Genomic DNA, 22,333 nt, shown 5'->3' with positions numbered 1-22,333 from the left:
GCATTGCTCCTGGGGAGGCCTACCAATAGAGAGAAGGTGATGGCAGGGCTCAGCCTCTCTGCTATCATCTCCAATAATTCCACTCTGGCCCCCAATTTGTGCACCCCATGCAAAAAAACAAAAGCCTCTCTTTGGAGTTTAGTGACTATATGTTGTTGCTAAGGCATGTCCCTTGGTGGGAGAAGGTGGCTGACCTCCACTCCAAGCAGTTTATCAAAGCTTGCTTTCTAACCACATCCAGTGCCCACCTCCATCTCAGAGAAGTGGTGCCCTTTGCCCTCTTCCATCCCGGTGGGAGCAGACAGAAAACTACCCTGCTGCCTTGCCTATCGTTGCCATGACGCACATCAGTGTAGAAGTTAACAGCATGGATTTGGGGTTCTGTCAGAGCTGGATTCCATTCCTGTGTGACCACGGACAACTCCCCTAAGCTACTCCATTGCTCAGTTCCTGATCTGTAAAATGAAGACAGTAATACTCATTTCATAAGACCGTTTTGAGGATTAAATGAGATGATGATTATGAAAAAGTGTTAGGTGAGACAGTGTTGCTATCCTCACTCCACTAGCAACAGCGGGTTTAAGGGCTCTTTTCCTCATTTAACTGGAAGCGAGAGCCGGAATTGTCTGTTTCATACATTCCCCCAGGATGTAATCCCTATTTAGGGATGTCTCTTGAATTTATGCCATTTAATAATCAACCAGTTTTTTTCCTTCTAGAAATGAAGGGCATCGGTATCTGAGAGAAACTGCAGTGAGAATGTATGAGGCACCAGAGGGTGAATGGAGTAGAGGCCTCACAGTGAGGTAGGGGAAGGAGACACTCCGACAAATCCAATTAACTTTCTGGGTCTGTTTCCTCTATTTGGAGAATAAGCGGAATAATAATATTACAAGGTTGTTGCAAGGATTTGCATAAACTATGCTTAGCACGGTGCCAAGGGCATAGTAAGTGCTGCGCAAACAGCAGCTGCTAGTATTAGCGTGTTAAGAATGATTGCTGAAGAAGTGTAGGTGTCTGCGCTCTGGTGAGCACGGAAGCAGGTGGAGCAGCGCTGGGCGGAGCCTCTGGAAGCCCCGCCCCTCACGCACGCGTCCGGTCGCTACGGCAACGGTCTGCTAGGTCGCAGCCCGCGTGACGCTCGGCCGCTAGCACACGGCGCTCTTGGCTTCACTGAGCATTGGCCAAGGGCCACTTGGGCAGAGTGATGACTGACGAGGACTCTGAGACCCCTGTCAGCGGATTGCAGGGCGGGGAGGAGAACGAGCTGCCTGTTATCCAGCTGTGTGGGCTGGTGGAAGAGCTCAGGTACGGCCGGCCAGCTTCTGGAGGTTCAGAGGTCAATTGTACTTCTTGGTCTCACGGCGTATCCCGTTCTAGCAGCTGAAGAGATGTACCTTCTATATGTCTATACATAGATTAGATCAGAACTGAGGTAATATTACTAATAGCTGCAATTTTTGAATACTTGTTATGTGCCAATTATTTTGCATGTAGGACTTCTATAATGGCACAGTAGCCCTAGAAAGTGGGTGAGGAACCAAGACACAGAGGTTAACTCACTTTCCTAGTCAGCGGTGGTGCCGGGATTCAGACGCAGGTGCGACTCCACCGCTAACACTCGGAGCATGATATGCTAAAAAAAAGGCGTTTTGATTTCTCGGGCTTTCCATTGAACCTTTTCCATTAATCTTAAAATTCAGCCTACAGGAATTCATTCAGTAATATATGAAAATATCCAAGCTGTTCATATATATATGTATACATGCACGCATACCCTGTATGTTATATATATGGAAAAGCTAAAAAGGTCAAAATTTGGCAGGCACATACAGGATAAACTCTAGTTGTCATCTCTAGTTGTTTAAAAACCCATCTGTTCAAAGCTTTTCCACCATTTATAATACACTTCTTGTGGATACTTCATCTCTCTGGTGCTGGAAAGAACAGCTGAGAAACATAAACCAAAGAAGCATCCGAAGATTGTGCCTATGTAGTAATCTCAAGCATGTAGTAGTTCAGAAGGAATTTCACAAATGGGTTAGAGGATACTGGAAGGTGGAACTTGTAGCTTCATCTCAGCAACAGTTTTCAATATAATCCCAGTTCTCTCAACTTTGTGGCTCATTAAACATTTTTAAAAAATCACATACTTAAATAGCACTTACTGTGTGCCAGGCACTGTTGTAAAGGCTTTGCATTCCTTATTGCAACCCTAAATAATAGGTGCTGTTATTATTCCCATTTTACAGATGTTAAGTGTCTTGCAGAAGGTCATATGTAGGTCATACTAAGTGTTAAATACTAGTTATTTCGGATTTAAACTCTTGTTAGTAGAATTTACTCAGGTACCCTCTGTCTTGCAGCTATGGAAACTCTGCTCTCAAAACTGAGACAGAGATGTTTGAGAAATATTATAATAAACTGGAGCCCAGAGATCAGCGACATCCACGATTATCAGAAATTAAAATATCAGGAGCAGAATTTGCACAGGTACACTGTGGAGACCTAAGAATTCTTTTATTTTGTTTGTCCCTTTAGATGCAAGTGGTATTTTGTATCTGCCTTTGGTCTTTGTGTATTTCTTTGGCCAAGTGCCATGTGATTTTCTTCCTGTTCTACTTTTGATTCTTCCTTCCCTCCCAAGGTTCTCTTTCAAGTGAGTGTGAAGGGAATCAATTTCAATTAATAGTGGATTGACTCACCCAGAATATCTTTGTTTGAAATAATTCCCTTAAATTGGGGGACTCAAGTGTTTACAAGGCCTGGCTAGCCAAATATAGGAGTGAAGTGGGTCTGCTGTGGACACAGGAGAGTTCCTCGCTCATCTAAAAGTCCAACCAGGTGGCCTGTTATTGCCAGAGCAGCTAATTTTACAAGAGAAGCTGGAAGTCTAGATTATTTCGGTGGACTCTCCTGATTTTCAACTGTGGGTAATTAATTTTTGAAAATTTAAAACTGGATGTAGATCTGTCTTTTGAGGGCCAATCTCCTCTTTAGGCCCACATGTTCCCTGCAGCCATCTGCTGGTGACCTTTGGCTTAAATGTGTAGGGAATCAAAATATTTTTGTCTGTTTGGTTGTGTTGTTTTTTTTGTTTTGTTTTGTTTTTTGCTTAATACTATGTCCCCAGATAGCAATTTCTCTTCTGTGTTCAGTTTAAGAAGCATTGAGCTCTGAGCTTCCCCTGACACTGACTTGAATGCTAGTCTATAGCAGGTTCACAGTCCTTCCTCACCCTCAAGACACTTTCCCTTATTTATTTTCAGTTCACTATCCAACATAAGCCTTTGAATTCTTTAGCACAGGACCTTAGGCTGACTTGTGAAATGAACATCACCTTGGGCCTAATATCCCGAATCCTTTCACACTGAGTTTGTTCTCCCTGGCTGTCACTCAGAGTCATTTCTAGCAGGTCTCAGTAGTCATTTTGATGCCCAACTTGAGCATCAATTCCTACCTGACAGTGGCTTGGTTTTCCTTGTGTTGCAGTTACAAGGTAGGCGTAGATCCAAATCCCGCATAGGTCTGGACCATGTGATAGGCCTCAGTTGCGACCAAAAATGTGAGCTTGTACAAAAGGAGCTGGAAGACATGAAGGATGAAATAAGGCACATGAGAGCAAATGCTGAACGAGACCTGCAGCATCATGAGGTATACCATTTTCTCTGTAGCCCACCCTACCTGGGCTCCCCACTTCCACCTCATTGAGAATCTTCATATAATTTTTATTATTTTGAAAGAAACATAAGTAGAAGAAGACAAATTTAAGGCCTACTTTTAAGGAACTTCCCACCTGCTTGAGGAGACAACAAATTTTAAACATTTATTTAGTTTTTTGAAAGAGAGAGAGGGAGGGAGAGCAGGGGGGAAGGGCAGAGGGAGAGGGAGAGAGAGAATCTCAAGGGGACTCCACGCCAAGCGCGGAGCCTGACACGGGGCTCGATCTTGCGACCCTGAGATCATCACCTAAGCTGAAACCAAGAGTCAGGTGCTTAACTGACTATGCCACACAGGCACCCCTAAACTTTTTGAAATGGAAAATTTCAAAAATGCACACATATAGAGAGGCTAGCACAATGGACCCTTGTGTACTCAACACCCACATGCAATAGTCATGAACATATGGCTACCCTTGTTTCCTCCAAATCCCAACTTCTCCCTCGTGATAGGCCACTGGGCTATTATGAAGTGACACCTCAATATATCATTTATCTATAGATATTTCAGTATATGTCTCTAAGATACAGATTCTTTTTTTTTTTTAAAGATTTTATTTATTTATTTGACAGAGAGAGACACAGTGAGAGAGGGAACACAAGCAGGGGGAGTGGGAGAGGGAAAGCGAAGCAGGCTTCCCACGGAGCAGGGAGCCTGATGTGGGGCTCGATCCCAAGACCCTGGGATCACGACCTGAGCCGAAGGCAGACGCTTAACGACTGAGCCACCCAGGCGCCCCCAGATTCTTTTTTTTTAAGATTTTATTTATTTGAGAGAGAGCATGAGCTGGGTGAGGGGCAGAGAGAGAAGCAGGCTCTCTGCTGAGCAAGGAGCCTGATGCAGGGCTCAATTCTGGGACCCTGGGATCATGACCTGAGCCGAAGGCAGATGCCTAACTGACTGAGCCACCCAGATGCCCCTAAGATATGGATTCTTTAAAAAAAAAAACAAAAACATAATAAGCATAAATTCACTTAAAAGTGTATGGTAATTCCTTTATAATATAAGGAGTCTGGGGTTTAAGTCAGTGAGCTGGATGAAAAATCCTTTAAATCGCTTTCTGGGTGCAGCACACATGACCATGGTCCATGTCTTGTTGGAGACCAATAACGGTCAGTTTTCCTCCAGAGAAGAAACATCACTGTTAGTTCAGTTGCCCATGGATGGAGGTGTTGGCTTGCATTGAAGAGCATTATTGTATGAAGAACAGATATTTCTGTTCTATTTCGAAATTTTTCTATTTCTAAACGTGGTCACACAGACTCACATTGATTGCCTCCAGAGGGACAGATCAGTAGATTCATGTCTTTATTGGTGGAATCATCTGTACCACATAAACCTGACTTTCCTTCCCTCTCTCCCTTCTTTGTGCCCTCCCCCCTCCTCCTTTCTCTTGCCAAACATGCATTGTTGAATTATAACATGTTAATGTGGGATAGAGTGGCCAAAGAAGACTTTTTTGAAGAGGTGGGGCTATACACAGGGCTTGGCATGGTCTTGAAGAATGATGAGAAATAAAGTAGAGGACTAGGAAAAGAAGGGTACCCTAGGTCAGGTGAATGACATGAGCAAGGAAGTGGAGGTGGAAATGAACGTGGCAAGTCCAAGATATAGAGGGGGCTGGTGTGATTTGGGGGCTGTATGAGGAAACTGGGGCTATGAGACCTTGAGAGCCAGGCAGGGGAGTTTATCTTTGATGCCTTAGAAAGCAGGACCCCAATGAGGATGGCTGAGCAGGAGAGTGAGTGACCTATTGAAAGTGGCAGTTAGGGTGGATTGATGTTCCGGCACATGAAGACCATGGGGAGGGCAGAGACTGGCCAGTGAAGGAAGATGCTTTCGCTTCTTGGTGCCCAGGGACAAAGCCGGGACTAAGGTGATTTGCTCTGCAGCTACAGATGCCTTTTCATTTTATTCTTTCAAATAACGTGTGTGTGTGTTAATTAAAGGCAATCTATGTTGTAGCAAGATTTGAATGTAGAGGTAAGCTAAAAGAACATTTGTAAGCATCCACAATCCACCTAGAGGTGTTTATCTTCTAGAGTTTAGATTATTTTCTAGGCATATATGAATTTCTTTATAAAAAGTATTATATTATTTTGTAAATTGTATTTTGCACTTACTGTCTTTCCGTGTCAATACATATATTCATTGATAGCATCTTCTTTCAAATTACTGAAGTATATATATATTAAGAGTGTTGGTCTCCCTGGTCATCCGTCTCTCTGGATGTGACTGTGGCTAATGTTTTGGTGTATATCTTTCCAGATTATTTTTTATATCCTATCCTATCCTATCACATTACATTAATGTTATAATTTTTAGTGGATAAGTAATATTTCAGATATGGAAATATATGTAGAGATACCTGAGGCCCTGTTTTTATTTATTCACCCCCTTCTTATGGATGCCCCCTTTTTTTTGAGGCCTGCTTTTTTAAAAAAAATGTTTTATTTATTTGTTTGAGAGAGAAAGAGTGCACCAGCATGGGGGAAGGGCAGAGGAAGAGAGAGAAGCAGACTCCCTGCTAAGCATGGAGCCCAACGACATGGGGCTTGGTCCCAGGACCTGGAGATCATGACCTGAGCCTAAAGTAGATGCTCAACTGACTGAGCCACCCAGGCGCCCCAAGGCCTGCTTTTTAATAATAACACTCATTTAGTCAAATTTGTATCTTAGAGATATGTTTCTAAGGCTAAGAAGAAACATTATGTATTAGGACACAAAGAGGTCTGAGAACTTAGGTTTCCTTAGAGGGAGATGTCCCTGAGGATTTTTGGAAACTGTTCTTTCTTTGTGCTGACTCCTCCAGGCTATCATTGAGGAAGCTGAAATTCGATGGGCTGAAGTTCAGAGAGCAATGCATGAGTTTAAAAAAGATATTCTAAAAACCATATCCAAGAAGAAAGGGAGTATTTTGGCCACTCAGAAAGTGATGAAGTACATTGAGGACATGAACCGCCGGAGGGTGAGTTGGCAGGAGGCTGGAGCTTAGAAAGGGAGAATAGATTCATAGGATGAAGACATAAAAATGATCCATGTGACGCAGCCCCACTCCATTTGGTCTACCATAAATGTTGTCCACACGTTGAGATTTATTGCAGCCCCTGAAGTGTGTGTCTTAAAATGCACGTTTAACAAGGCTAAAATCAATCAGGCCAGGTGAATATTAATAGTATCTCAGACTGATTTTTTTTCTTTTTTATTGTTGCTGTTTGTTTCAAGATCTGATGTTTTCTAGAGAAAAGTGATGTGAGTCTATCTAGTCAGGTGACTGTATGGAGGGGGACAGGTAAATCTCAAGCTCTTTTAAGTTCCATTATTATAACAATGAGATATAAAATGTTCCTTCACTTTCAGAGATTTTGTAGCATGTCAAGCTTTGGATCCTTGATGTAGGTAGGGTTACTAACCTTAACATGTTATAAGTGATGAAAATTATATAAACTACCAAGAGAATAAAAGACCAAAGGATCATAAGGTCATTTTGTTAGGAATGGCCCCTATATCCAAAATATATACCCAAATTATCTCGAATTTAAAAGGAGTAGAAAATTTGCACAGAGCAGACCCAGTTACCTCTGCTTCTTGGTCATGAGTGAAGTGTTGTTGTGGTTGTTTTTAAGATTTTATTTATTTATTTGAGAGAGAGAGAGAGCACACACAAGTGGGGGGAGGGGCAGAAGGAGAGGGAGAAGCAGACTCCCCTGTTCAGCAGGGAGCCCAATGCGGAACTCAATCCCAGGACGCTGAGAGCCACCCAGGAGCCCCTGTCATGAGTGAAGTGTTACAGCAATGCCAGCTTGGGTAAATGTAAAAAGACCTAAAAATAAGTGACTGAATGTTAGGGCTCAAGGTTTAGTTTGTGGCCCCAGACCTACCAACTTTTCAAACCAACAGGGAAGACGAAGAGAAGTGGATTAAAATTTACTTGTCTTTTTTAGGATAATATGAAGGATAAATTACGTTTGAAAAATGTTTCTCTCAAAGTGCAGAGGAAAAAGATGCTTTTACAGTTGAGGCAGGTACGTGGCTGGCCCTTCCTTCCTTCCTTCCTTCCTTCCTTCTTTCCTTTTTCTTTCATTTGTTCATTCGTTCGTTCATTACCATGGAGGGTAGAACAGTGCATTCCCAAAGATGTCCATGTCCTAATCCCTGGAGGCTGTGAATCTGTTATCTCACATGGCAAAAGAATTTTGCAGAGGTGATTAAGTCAAGGATCTTGAGATTATCTTAAAATAATCTCCCCCTGATTCAAAGGAAGATTATCTTGGATTATCTAAGTGGGCCCAGTATAATCCCAAAGGTCCTTGTAAGAGGTAGACAGGAGAGAGATGGGGTACTGGAAGCAGAGATCAGAGTGATGAACTTTTAAGGCAGAGGAAGGGATCATGAACAAAAGAGAGTAGGCAGCCTCTAGAAGCTAAGAAAGGCAAGGCAACAGATTCTCCTCCAGGGCCTCCAGGAGAAATGCAGCTCTGCCAACCCCTTGAGTTTAACCCCAGGAACCATTTTGGACTTCTGACCTCATGAGCTGTAAGATAATCGATTTTTGTGTTAAGCCAAAGAGTTTGTGGTAATTTGTCACAGCCGTGATAGGAAGCTCCTACAGTTCTGGTGCCGGCACATCTGTAGATGAAGTTGGCTTGAACTTAAAAGACCTCGTGACGTACTTGTTGACCTTTTTTGGTGAGTGTGGCCTGGGTGGCACAGTTTGAGTGTGCTTTGGTGGCCTGTGCAGCCGACTAAAGGCTCCTAATTAAAGGCAGTAAGCAGACCGGGCACAGGGCCTCTCAAGTGTGATTACACGGCTCCCTCCCTTGAATTAACTCGAATATGGGCACCGACAGCTTGTGCATTAGAGGTGGCCACTGACAATGACACAGAGTCTGGACCTATTGCCTGATTGACTTGGGATCCTGAAAGACAAGCTGGGATAGCTTCAACAACACGAAGTGACTGAGCACAAATGTAAGCTCCTCCATTTTGATCCCCAGGATCAGGTCTGCACAGGTACCAGGTGGCTTAACCATAGAGTACCTAATAAAGTCAGCTCAGCTGGAGGCAATGCTGTGGCCTGGGCTGCACCCAGAGAATCACAGGGCCCCCCCGCCCAAGAAAGGGGTGGGCTTGCTCCTCTCGTTCTGAGTAGCCCTACCGGGAGCACCAGGTCTCCGTGAGAGCTGTACTCTCGAAAGAATTGGCAACCTAGGGCTCACACAGAGGGAGCCAGAGAGCAAGGGGAACAGAGAGACCATCAGAGAGGACCTGGGGCTGATGGGCCCAGGCAGACTCAGGGGGGCTGGCTGCTGGCTCCAAGAGCACGGGCTATGGGGAGGAGAAAATGCACTGCTCTGGAGGTCCCCAGTGGAGTGTAGGCCCGGGTGGCCGTGTCATCGAAGGAGATTTGAGATTATGAGATTAGCGTAAGAAAGTAGAGAGGCGCTGCCTCCAGATAGAGTTCCTGGTACTCCAGGCTTCATGCAAGCTCAGGCATCCTGAGGAGGGGATTTAAGTGTGAGGGAGGGAGGAGATGGATGACTTTTAGCCTAAGCCATTGCTGCACACAGCTGACAGTGAGGTGGTCCTGCCCTCAGGAGCTCACAGACGAGTGGGGAGTGGGGGTGGTAGGAAAAGGCAGGATGCATCACTGCTAGCCAGGGGCAATGGCAGCAGGGACCACAGAGCCACAGCGGGGGATTCTCCTGGTGTGGAAGATGGTTTAGGAGTGTTTAAGCTGGAGGATGGGTCATTACTGGGGCTTAAGGAAATTGTTGTGTTGGTTTAGGGGAAAGGGAAGAAGCCACCTTGGAGGTAGTATTTCTTGGGTAGAGCGTGGGGCTGTGGAACAGTTCCTGGGTTTGGCTGTTGCCTACCACCAGTGTAAGATGGCCTAGACCTGGTGGGGCAGGTAAGGCAGGCCAGGGAGGGAACCCAGTACCCTGATACAACCACAGTACAGATATGTCATGTAATCACAGGAAGGAAATTTATGGGCTGCTGGTCCTGGGTTTTCCAGGGTAAAAATAACTTTTATACAGTCTCCTTATTATTCTTCTTTCATAGCCCTGTTTAGATACTACCTTTTGTGGAAAGCTTTCCCTGACCCAGCCTTCCATTCTTCTCTGGCCTGGCTGAGGGGCTTCTGTGTGTCCTCTGCCCCTCCCACTGCACCACACCACAGCCTGTCTGTGAACCCTGGTTGAATATGTGCTCCTTGAGGCCAGGGGGTCTTGTATTTATTCAGATTCCCGCCCCCCCCCCCCGCAGTGCCCTGCACCATGCCTGGCACCAAGCAGATCCCCCACCCATGTTTGTTGAATGACTGAATGATGACTGACTTTCAGAATCTCATCCGTAACTGCAAGGTTTGAGTCAGATTCTGAAGTCACAACCTCACATCATTTCTTTCTTCTTTCTGAGCTATAGAAGGAAGAGGTGGGCGAGGCTCTCCACGATGTTGATTTTCAGCAGCTGAAGATCGAGAATGCTCAGTTTTTAGAGACCATTGAAGCAAAGAATCAAGAACTGATCCAGCTAAAGCTGGCGTCTGGAAACACCCTGCAGGTCCTCAACACATACAAAGTAAGGTGGGCCCTGATGCCCAGGTCCCCGAGGCCTCCCACACCCACCTTTCCAGCCACAGTGAGGTTTCCATGCACCGCTGAGGTGCTACACAAGGGCTGGGGGTCCTTCCATCTACTGTTGACCCTGATTTCTCTTGACAAAGCCATTCTCCTCAAATACTCTGAGTGTTCCTGCAACCCTAGCTGTGCATTGCATTTTTAAAAATATACAAACACCCTAGTCCAACCCTGACCAGTTGAATTATGACGTGAGGGCCATGCATCTATTTTTTTTAATGCCCCCAGTGTTTTTTATGCACAGTGAGTTTTGAGGACTAACCACATTTAGGGCCCTGTTTAATTTAGGCCTGTAAGAAGCACTTCCCTGCTTAAAACCCTCCAGAAGAAAACTCTCTTAGCTAAAAATCAGAAAACTAATATATGATTCCTCATCCACACAGAACCCTTTTGGGAGAGAGAGAGGTACTGTTAATAATTAAGCAGGGACGACAGCTATAAATGCCCAGCCACCCTGCTAGCAAACTGTATAATGCAGTAGTCAGCTAACTGTGGGCCAGTGTATCCTGCCCACTGGCCTGTGAGCTAAGAATGGTTTTTACAGAAGGATGTTTGTAACCAATTTGATAGAGAATGCTACCTTTGAAACCTAATTAAGCAAAATTGGTTTCTCCCCCAGAAATTCCATTCTTCTCATTAGTAGACCCGTATTCCAAAATGTACTTAATGATTATATTTTAAATTTCATCAATAAAATGTGTGGAAATTTGTATTTTTCTTTTGTTAATATAACTAATTACATAATATCCTCAATTTTGCCTCTTGACCCACAAAGCATAAATATTTGCTATCTGGCCTTTTATAGAGCAAGGTGGCTGACCCCTGGCCTAGTGCCTGCAGGACAGTGGTGGCTACAGGCTTAGGTAACTCACAGGTGGTCTTCATTCGGCCCACACAGTGTCATTTTAAAATGTAAATTTGGAAGTATTTAGATTAGACTATTACGTCTGTCCAGCATTTTCCTTTTACAAATGAAAAACCTGAAGTCCAAAGAGAGTAACTGCCAGCTTCAAGCAACAAGTTTTTGACAGGGTTGAGCCTCCTAGTCCAGTGCGTGTCCCACCTAACCCAGCTGCCTGTTCCTGGCATAAAGCACGTAGACAACATCGTCCTGGCATTTTGAAATTCACGTGTCCTCCATCTGCAACAGATCTTCCACTTTGACCTCATCTCATCAGTAGTTAGCTTATCTGATCACTGTAATTTCAAGATGAAGCCAGTCCCTGTGACTTGAGCCTTCATTGGCTGGAGAGCTGGGTCGTGCGTGGCTACATCGCATTGGATCTTGATCGTATCCTGTGGAATCAACTTAAGTAGCACAGGGCCTGTCTGGTCTTGTGTGGAAAAGCCAGGGGTTTGGAGTGGAGCTACTGGTTTGTAAAATGAAACTGCCAGGTCCAGGGCCTGAGCTCTTTAGGACAGGTCTAAATGCAGAGGACAGATGGTTTGCAATACCCGTGCAGCAGCAACACAGGCCACAGTGGGTAGAATGGGAGCTTCTTCAGGCAGGATCCCAGGGGTCATCATGCCTGTAGGCCTGTTTCAAATAATAGTAAGCAGATGATGGAGCTTGGGAGGAGATGCCTACAGGAGTCCTCTGGTGGACACAGCGATGGGTTGAGGGAGAAGCAGGCTCATTTCTTCTGTGTGTCAGTTCTTAGGTCTTCTTGGAGAAATGGAGGCAGAGTTTTGGAGTCAGGCCTCACCTGGGTTTGAATGGGGATTCCACTAGGCACCATGGGTCAGAGGCAGGTTTTTGTGACTCGCCACCAGGATAGAGCTCCAGCTGGTCTCTGCTGTGTTCCTAGCACTGAGCACAGTGCCTGGCCAAGCAAGTCCTCAGCCAGTATTGTCAAGTGAGCTGCTAGCAATTGAGGTGTGTGTTTAGGGGATGGGAAGGTGGCAGGAGGGACAACTTTCGTATAAATATCAAATACCTATCTCTAAGACCTCGTGAAAGCATGCAGAATAACTGTTACCAATGTGTTCACTGCAGCAGCGCATATACAGAATAAATGTTACCAAACATGCAAGGACCCGTGGAGTGCCAGGCACCGGGCTAAGTGCTGAGGATATAGTTATGAAGGAGACAGCCATGGTCTCTTCTGTGAGTTTGATGCGGGAGCTTCAGCCAAAGGGGTACCTTTATCTCCAACTTTATGCTGTCAAGCCCTGCCTCGTGGAACCTGGTAAAATATAAGCGTGTGATGGCAGCCATTATGTGTCATTCCTAACTGAATGTAAACTAGTGACCCCCATGTAAACTAGTCCCTTGTTGTAGGTAGAATTCCAGGATGTCCCCCAAGACTCCCCACCCCCTGGTGTATATACCCAGTACAATCTCCAAGGCTGTGGGGATGATGGGTTCTATTATTAGGTTCTGTTCTATGATTATGTAGTATGATTCTGTTCTGCCATCGTTGATGTAAAGAATGGGAGATTATTGGATGGGCCTGACCTAATCACATGAGCCCTTTAAAGGCAGAGAGTTTTGTTTGGAAGAGGAAGTCAGGAATTTGAAGCATGGAGGGAATTCTCTAGGTGAGAAGTTCTCCACTGCTGGCTTGAAGGTAGAGGGACCGCGAAGAGCCGAGGGCCACCTCCTGCTCACAGCTAGAAAGAAACAGAAATGTCAGTCTTACAACTTCAAGGAAATGCATTCTGCCAACAGTCTGTGAGCTCGGAAGAGGACCCCAGCTCCAGAGGAGAGCCAGCCCTCTCCAACATCCTGATTTTAGCCCCAGGGGACCCTACCTGGGCAGAGAATCCAGCCACCCTGTGCCTGGACTTCCGACCTATAGAAACAGATAATAAATGGGTGTTGCTTTATGCCACAAAATTTGTGGTAACTTGGTACACAGCAAGAGAAAGCTAAAGTGCCTTTTCGGAAGTAGCTACCTCAAGTGGCCGACGTCCTGCTCAGAATCACAAATCGCTCTCCTCATACCTTCTGGAGGGCCCAGCCCCAGTGGAGCCAGGGACTGCCTTGCAGTAGCCTTTGCAATTCCATTCTTTCCTGCCCTGGCTCTCTGTATTGTGGGGTTAATGCCTTCCCTCTGCTCTCCTTTCCCCCCACCCAACTTTCTGGTTTGCAGTGGAGTCCTGCGCTGCCTCCCCTCCCCTGCAGCCCACCCCCTCAGTCTGGTCTCTTACTCACCGTGCTTTCCTAAGCAGAGCAATGTCGTGCAGGATGTGGAGCAGGACATGAGCCTTAAAGAAGGGAGGATTGGTGAGAAGAGAAATGAGGGGGGTGGCCCCCGATGCCCTGAGGTCCCAAGGCAGGTGGCTCCAGGCTTTTCTGCCCGGTCTAAGATTTGATACCCCTAGGTGTATTGCTCCAGCATCCCCTGTCTCAGGCTTTTCCTTAGCTTGGCATGTTCTGCCCTCCCCTCTTACTTAGACACACTCAACAGCCTTTCAGCTCCCTTTCTAGTATCCTTTCCCCCAGGGAAACCTCGACCATTGTCCTCACGTTCTCAGCGCCAGGCACAGTTGCAGCTTTATATGGCTTCTGGCGCCTCCATCTAGGCCGTGAGCCGGCCTCTGGCGGGCAGGGCCTAGGCTGCCATGCCGGTCAGTGCCTGGTGCAGGGTGAGTGTGTTCTCAGAGTCTGTGGAGCGATCCCCCCGGAGTCACTGGCTTCTGTCACTTGGCTCACTCTTCAGCCCAGTAAAGCATGTCCCAACTCCTCCAGGCTGAACCTTCCCTGCTGGGAGACAAAGGTGCAGCAAAGGGGGCAAATCTGAGAAGGAGGGGCCTGGCGGGGGAGCTGGCAAAGGGCAGCGGCGAGTGATGCAAGAGGAAGCTAGGGAGTAGTTCGTGCAGGAGCCTTCCAGGGTCAGCTGTGCTGGAGCCCTTGGGCCCTGGAGTCAGACTGCCTGGGTTCAAACCCTGCTTAACCTCTTATCTCTATGACCCTGGGCCAATTGTTTCACCCTCCGAAGAGCCAGTTCTTTCATCTGTAAAGTGGGATGCCAGTAGCTCACGGGGAGTGTTTCTCTCTTTTCATCTAGTAAGGGCAGCCATTTGTATGAGTGTTCTCCATGTATCAGGCTCTGCTCAACACTTTACCACCATTATCTCCCTTGAGCCTCTCCACAGCCCTATGAGGCAACCAGCCCAAGTTTAGAGAGGTTCTGGGACTGGCCCAAAGTTTCTTTTAGTAAATGATGGGGCAGGATTTGGGTCCTGGTGTGTCTGGCCACTCTGCAGGTCTTTACCTCCCCTACCATGTAGGCACCAGGATTCTGAGAAGGGCAGACCCAAGTTCCTGGATGGTCTTGCTGTCGTCCTGCTTAATAAAGAGCTGTCCATCCTTCCTGTAGTTCTGAGTGATCATCTTTGCTCAAGACTTGCTGTGTTGTTATATTTCAGAGCAAGCTACACCAAGCAATGGAAATGTCCGTCAATCTGGACAAGGAGATCTTGCTGAGAAATGAGTTACTTGAAAAAATTGAAAGAGAAACCCTACAAGTAGAGGAGGTAGGAGAGGGTAAAATATGCTGTTTCTCATGTTTATCTCCTTCTGTCTACAAGGGCTTGAGCCAATGTACATCAAGACCTAAGCCACCTTGGTTTTTGTCTAGAAAAGCCTAGACCATGAAAGTCAAAATAACTCTGGGTCATTGAAAGAGGAAATGGTACCTGGAGTATTAGTAGTATTTTAGTCCAGCAGTATTTTACTGCTGGGTTAGGGTCTAGAGTTAGAAGTTGTATAGAAATGACGAAATCATCTAGAAATCATGTAGAGTCCAAATAACCCTCGAGAATTCCGTAAGTGACCTGAAAAGTACCATACTCAAAGTGTCGTGTATACAACATCACAAAAAAACCTATAATGCATGTAATCATCTAATTGGTATGAGAAAAAGTACACATGCCAAAATATAGTGTTCTTTGTAAAGGATAGAGAGTTCTTTAAATATAGAATTTTCACTCAGTACAGTGGATGCTGGGATGACAGACCTGTGACTTCCATCCTGAGCCCAATCCAGGGTCTGCGGTCACTGTGTGAACAGACATGCGGCATGATCTGAGCTCCTTACATCTCCATTGTGATTTAGTACTCTCTCTATTTTGCTGAGTACGTACAGTTGAATTTCAGCAAGCTAAATGTACAAAGGATGTGACTTAGAGGATTTTTTTGGAAAGATGGGGGAAAGAGCATAAGCTTTGGTGTTGCCAGGTTCTAGCTTTCAACGAGCCTTTTAATGAGACAGGCCTCAGTTTCCACATCTTTGAAATAGGTGTCACAGGCTTTGTGGTGATCTGTTAAGACCAGGATAGTGATGCTTTGACAATTGTCAGCCTCCCAAGCCATTCGTACAGTTATTAGTGGCCTTGTCTTGAACGGGCCTAAGTATCCCCAGCAGTATGCGTGGCCCCAGACCTGTCCACGATAACCAAAAAGCCACAGGATGACTGCATCTGACTCAGTTTTGTCATGGCATCCACGTCCTATCTTCGATGGAGAACCGACACCTGCAAAAAGGCCGGTCTCGGTACAGAGTGACCAGTAACAAAGTTAAAGCAAAAGTCTGTGTGCTCTCCTCCTGCAGGATTTCTGTGGTATTTGTTTGGGTGGACATTTATTAGATTATAAGTAAAACATAACATCAGTTTTTAAAAGCCGGGCAGTCACTGCTTAGTATATTTTAGATTTCTTGTGAACTTTTTTAACAGCTCTGTTGGTTTATAATTCACATACCATATTATTCTCCCATTTAAAGTGCACATTTTAATGGTTTATAGTATAGTCCCAGAATGGTGTAACCATCAGCACAATATTTTAGAACATTTTTGTCACCCTAGAAAGGAGTACCGTACCTGCAAGAAATCCTTGTCCGTTCCCCACCTCATCTCACTCCCACCCTCCGGCTCTGTGACCACTAATCCACCCTCTGTCCCTGTGAATTTGCCTGTTCTGGACATTTCATTTAAAAGGGACCATACAGTATGTGGTCTTTCACGACTGGCTTCTTTAACAATATTTTCAAGATTTGTGCTGTAATATGTTTTGGGACTTTGCTTCTGTTCATGGCTGAATCATATTTCCTTGTATGGATAGACCTCATTTTATCCATTCATCAGTCAAGGGGGTTGTTTCCCATGGGTTGTTTTTGACTCTTATGAGTAATGCTGCTATGAAGCTTCACATACAAGTTTTTGTGTAAATGTATGGTTTCTTTTCTCTTGGACATACAGCTAAAAGTGGAACTGTGGGTCATATATGGGGATATTATGGTTAACATTTAGAGAAACTGCAGAACAGTTTTTGGAAAGTGGCTGCACATTTTACATTCGCACCAACATGTGAGGGTTCTGATTTCTGCGCATCTTCACCAGTGCTTGTTATTTTCAGGAGTTTTTGTTTGTTTTTTAATGGCTGTCCTAGTGGGCATGAAGTGATATACCTCACCGTGGTTTTGATTTGAATTTCCCAAATGACTAATGACATTGAGCAGCCCTTCATTTGCTCATTGGCCATGTGTGGTTTTTTTTTTTTTTTTTTTGAGAAATGTCTATTCAAACTCTTAACCCTGAGTAAGTTTTTAATTGAGTTGTCTTTTTATAATTGAGTTATAAGAATTCTTTATGTATTCTGGATTCAAATACCTTGTTGGATATATGATTTGCAAATATTTTCTCCCATTCTGTGGATTTCCTTCTCACTTTCTTGAAGATACTATTTATAGTTTTTAATTTTGGTGAGCTCCAGTTTATCTATTTTTTCTTTTGTACTGGAACTTTCAGTACTGTATCTAAGAAACCATTACTTAACTTAATATCATAAAGATTCAGTCCTGTGTCTTCTGTTACAAGTTTTATAGATCTTACATTTAGGTTTATGATGCATTTTGAGTTAATCTTGTGAATGTGAAGAAGGGGTCCAAAAGCTGAGAGAAGAAAGGAGATGAAGTATAGGGGTTTTGTTTTTTTTAAGTAGGCTCCATGCTCAGTGTGGAGCCCAGTGCAGGGCTTGAACTCATGACCCTGAGATCAAGACCTGAGCTGAGATCAAGAGATCACCAGTTGGACGCTCAGCTGCCTGAGCCTCCCAGGTGCCTCAGAGATGAAGTATGTTCATAGTGTTTTTTGTATTAGCCTTCCTCTTCACCATTGTGTAGTTCTCTTCATTTCTCCCTCTGGATTTCAGTTACCATCTGATGTTATTTCCTTACTCAAATATAGCTTTGTTTCACCCTGCCTTCTTTTTGCTGTTATTGTCAAATATATTATATTTTTATATGTCACAGGTCCACAGTAGAATTATATACATATTGCTTTTATGAATTGCTTTTTTTAATGATTCATATCTTTTAATTTTATTTTGTTATGTTAATCACCATGCATTACATCATTAGTTTTTGATGTAGTGTTCCATGATTCATTGTTTGCGTATAACACCCAGGGCTCCATTCAATACGTACCCTCTTTAATACCCATCACCAGGCTAGCCCATCCCCCCACACCCTCCCCTCTAGAACCCTCAATTTGTTTCTTAGAGTCCATAGTCTCTCATGGTTCTTCTCCCCCTCCGATTCCCCCCCTCATTTTTCCTTTCCTACTATGAATTGCTTTTTAAATCAGCTAAGAGACGGGGCGCCTGGGTGGCTCAGTTGGTTAAGCGGCTGCCTTCGGCTCAGGTCATGATCCCAGAGTCCTGGGATCGAGTCCCGCATCGGGCTCCTTGCTCAGCAGGGAGCCTGCTTCTCCCTCTCCTTCTGCCTGCCTGCCGCTCCCCCGCTTGTGCTCTCTCTCTCTCACTATCTCCCTCTCTCTGTGTCAAATAAATAAATAAAATGTTTAAAAATAAATAAATAAATCAGCTAAGAGAAGGAGAATATGCAATTTTACTGTTCTTTATAATTACTTACCTAATTACCTTTATGTGCTATTTGTTTTCTTCACGTGGTTGTAAGTTACTTTAGCTTAAGCTACTTTCACTAGTTAAACTGCTTTCACTAGTTTTCAGCCTGAAGAACTTCCTTTAGTATATCTTGTAAGGCAGGTCTGCTTGCAGAGAATTCTCTCAGTGTGTGTTTATCTGGGAATGTCTTTATTCTTCATTTAAAAAAAGTTTATTTTATAATTGTTTTAGAAAATTGTGGAGAGTGCAGTGTTCCCAAAAATCTCACACCCATTTCCCCCCATTGTTAACATCTTACAGTGGAATATTTATTAAAATTGACAAACCAATATTGATGCCTTATAATTAACATTTATAATTAACATTATTCATATAGCCTTGGTTTTTACCTGATGTCCTTTTCTGTACTAGGATCCCATCCAGGATAACACATTACATTCAGTGTCACATCTCCTTAGGTTTCTCTTGGCTGTGACAGTATCTCAGGCTTGACTTGTTGATGATCTTGACAGTTTTGTGAAGTGGTCAAGTATTTTGTAGAATGTTCCTCTATTAGGATTTGTCTGCTGTCTTTCCTGTGATTAGACTGAGGTTAAATGATTTTCGGGGGGAAGATCGCAGAGGTGAAGTGCCATTTTCATCACATTACATCAAGAGAGCATACTGTCAACATGACTTACCACTGCTGATGTTAACTTTGATCACCTGCCTGATGTAATATTATAAGGGTTTCTCTACTGTACAGTTACTCTTTCCTCCAATTTTCAGACTCAACTCTTTGGAAGGATGTTATGTGCAGCTCACACTTAAGAAGTGGGGAGTTATAAACTATTTGGAATTCTGTCTGGGACATTTGTCTATTCTCCATTTTTTAATCATTTATTTATATCAATATCAATTCATGGATATTAATTTTAGTACATGTGTTGTTGAAGTGAGCATGGATATTAATTTTATATGTTGGGTTATAATCTAATATTATTTGTTTTATTACTCACATTGTTTCACCTTGGGCATTGGGAGCTCTTTCAGTTGGCTTCTGTGTCCCTTCAACATATCCCATTTGTGTGTGTGTGTGTGCATGTGTGAACATTTTTTCTTTTCTGGCACAAGAAAATGCTTGAGACTCATCTCCTATATGTCCTGCTCCAGCCCTAGAATTAGCCATTTCTCCAAGGAGCCCTGGTTCCTTTTATTTGAGAATAGAATTAGAAACCAAAATTTGAGTGTGCTCATTGTTTGCTTTCATTTTTGAAAGATAGTTTTGCTGGATAGAAGATTCTTGTTTGTTTTTTTAGAAGATTCTTGTTTGACAGGTTTTTTTTTTCTTTGAACCCTTAGAATATGTCATCCCACTGCCTTCTGGCCTCCATTGTTTCTGATGAGAAGTCAGCTATTGCTCTTATTTGGTTTCCCTTGAATGTAATACATTGTTTTCTCACTGCTTTTGATATTTTCTCTTTGCCTGTCATTCAACATTTTGGGTATGATGTAGCTGGGTGTGGATTTCTTTCCAGTTTCCTCTTCAGAGGTTGTTGAGCTTCTTGGATGTGTGGCTTATTATTTTTCATTAAAATAATATTTTTCATCAAATTTTGGAAGTTTTCAACCATTATTTCCTTGAACATATTTTCCTTTCTCTTTCTTCTCTCCTTCTGTTACTTCCATTACGTGAATGTTGGTACACTTAGTAGTGTTCCACATATTTCTCTGAGACTGAATTTTTCTTCTTTTTTCTCTGTGTTTTCCATATTGCATGATCTCCATCAGTCTGCCTTCAAGTTTACTAATTGTCCTGCTGACTTAAATCTCTGATCTCCTCTTATGAATTTTCCATTTCAGGTATTGTATTGAAAATACTCCAAATTTTCCATTTGTTTTTTTTTTTAAATAATTTCTCTTTATAGATATTCTCTATTTGATAAAACATTATCATCATATGTTCCTTTAATTCTTTAAAAATGGTCACCTTGGTTCTTTGAACATATTTATAATAACTACTTTGAAGACTGCTAAGTCCACCATCTGGACTCCCTGAGAGGTAGTTTATGTTGCCTCCTTTTTTTCCTGTGTAGGTCACACTTTCCTTTTGCTTAGCCTATCTTGTAAATTTTGTTGAAGACTGGACATTTTAAATAATATTGTAGCAATGTTGGATACTAATTCCACCCACTGCTTGCTTATTAAGTAATTTGGCTGGATTGATTTAGTAAAGTCTATTTCTCCTGCTGTTGGTAGCCTCTGGTGTTGCTCCTTAGAGGGGGCAGCCTTGATCATGGATACAGTGTCCCTGACAACCAGGAATGATTGGTGTTTCTACTGAGTTCTCTTTGACCCTTTCCTTCATCTTCCCGCCAAGCTTCTGGCTGGTCTGGTTCTATTGGTATCATACCCAGCTGTTAGCCTTCATTAATTACTAGCTTATTGCTCTGTTGCTTTCAGCAACACCCTGGGACATTAACTGCTGCATATTCTGATCTAATCAAAGTCAGACCCCTTTTCAGGGACCTTTTTGGCAGTCTTTGAGGTTTGCTCCAACCCCAGTGGTCTCTTTCTCTGGTTCTGTTAAACATCTAGCTGGTCCTCTGTTTTGCTTGTTGCTACTAATATTGTGGAATTATGGTCTCTTAATGGTTCTTTCTCTGGTTCTGTTAAATGTCTAGCTTGTCTTCTGTTTTGTTCTCTTAGTGGTCTGTTTTTCTGGTTCTTTTAAACATCTAGCTGGTCTACTGTTTTGCTTGTTGCTACTAATATCATGGAACTTCCAGCTGCCTCTTAATTGCTCACCCCAAAGAACTCCATTGTTTTCCACAAAGTACTTAGGCATAAACTCCCCACACTTTGTTCCAAAGAAAGTCAGTCCTTCCAGGCAGCATTCTAGAGCTCTCTATTTTATAGCCTCTCCTCTTGAGCAAAACTTCTGTACTGCCGCACTGGATCTGGAGATGGGAACAGTGGCCCACCTGTCTTGTGGTAACAGTCCTATTCTACAAGTGGGGTGCTGGGTAGGGACCGCAGTTCCTGGGCTTCTCAGCACATCCCTGATAGCTATAGAACTTATTTTTTTTAAAGATTTTATTTGTTTATTTGAGAGAGAGCATGAGCAAGGGAGGGGCGAGAGAGAGGGAGAAGCAGACTCTCCACTGAGCAGGGAGCCCTATGCGGGGCTCAATCCCGGGACCCTGGGATCATGACCTGAGCTGAAGGCAGACGTTTAGCTGACTGAGTCACCCAGATGTCCCTGTAGAGCTTTTTTTTAATGCCTTGGTTCTTGCTCCTTCATTATATTTTATCTTAAGTATTCTTTAATCATTTTCCTCACATGAGTGTCCACTGATGGTTCCAGGTCCATGTTTAGATCTCCCTACAGGAATATGTCTATGCTAGACACAGCAGATACTCACTGAACACTTCTTGACAAGTTTTTATTGCATTCTGATAAGTTAATTGAAAATAATTTGATTGGTTTGCTCCAAAGTGAATTAAAGCAGTGCTTCTCAGACTAGAAGGTACAAACCAAACATCTGGGGATTTTGTTAATATGCAGATTCTGTATTGGACAGGCATGAGAGTCTTCATTTTTACCAGTTCCCAAGTGATGGCAGTGTCCTAGACTGTACTTTGTGAAGCAAGGAATGAAAAGATGGTGCTAAGCTAGGTAACAAAAATGTTACTTCTGTTTAAGTTGAGGTGCAAAATCATGGTATTCCAATTAAAATAACAAGGAGATTTTTTTTTTTAAGGACTTAAATTGACTCAAAAATTCTTTTGGAAAAATAAATAAGAATATCCCCCAAATTCTTCAGTAGATGAATGGACTAGCCCTACTAGATACTGAAACATGATAAGAAGTTACAGTATTTAAAACAAGCTCATGTATAGACTGGCAGATCAAAGAAAAAGAGAAGTCCTATGATAAGCCGCAATACAGATCACAGAGATGTCATGTATATGATCAAGTAGCTGATAAAGTTTTGATATTGATACATTTAGTTTATGGTAAAGGTATTGCAGTGGGGCACAACCAGATTATTCAATAAGTGATTTGGGATGACTAGGTAGTCATTTAGGAAAAAACAAAGTTGGAGCTATATATGTT

General features: G+C 43.4%; 1 protein-coding gene across 5 annotated transcripts in view; it reads left to right on the top strand.

The window, feature by feature from the left end:
• Positions 1-1,130: 1,130 nt before the first annotated feature.
• The window catches only part of CCDC113 (coiled-coil domain containing 113), a 42,428-nt gene continuing 21,225 nt past the window's right edge, over positions 1,131-22,333 (top strand). For 3 of the 5 annotated variants that reach the window (XR_003524002.1, XM_027617052.1, XM_027617053.1), the window contains exons 1-7: positions 1,131-1,308; positions 2,367-2,493; positions 3,493-3,654; positions 6,533-6,688; positions 7,665-7,745; positions 10,150-10,305; positions 14,739-14,846. Coding sequence is in view for 4 of the 5 variants with exons in the window: in XM_027617052.1 (XP_027472853.1) it covers positions 1,208-1,308; positions 2,367-2,493; positions 3,493-3,654; positions 6,533-6,688; positions 7,665-7,745; positions 10,150-10,305; positions 14,739-14,846 (891 nt within the window). In the remaining variant the exon portion in view is untranslated. The remainder of the gene's footprint in view (positions 1,309-2,366; positions 2,494-3,492; positions 3,655-6,532; positions 6,689-7,664; positions 7,746-10,149; positions 10,306-14,738; positions 14,847-22,333) is intronic. The other 2 variants (XM_027617056.1, XM_027617054.1) reach the window with 2 other exon arrangements.

Source organism: Zalophus californianus, chromosome 17 (assembly GCF_009762305.2).
Source record: "Zalophus californianus isolate mZalCal1 chromosome 17, mZalCal1.pri.v2, whole genome shotgun sequence".
Lineage (NCBI taxonomy): Eukaryota > Metazoa > Chordata > Mammalia > Carnivora > Otariidae > Zalophus > Zalophus californianus.
Note: the sequence above shows the minus strand (reverse complement) of the source record. Positions and strands in the feature narration are given on the sequence as shown.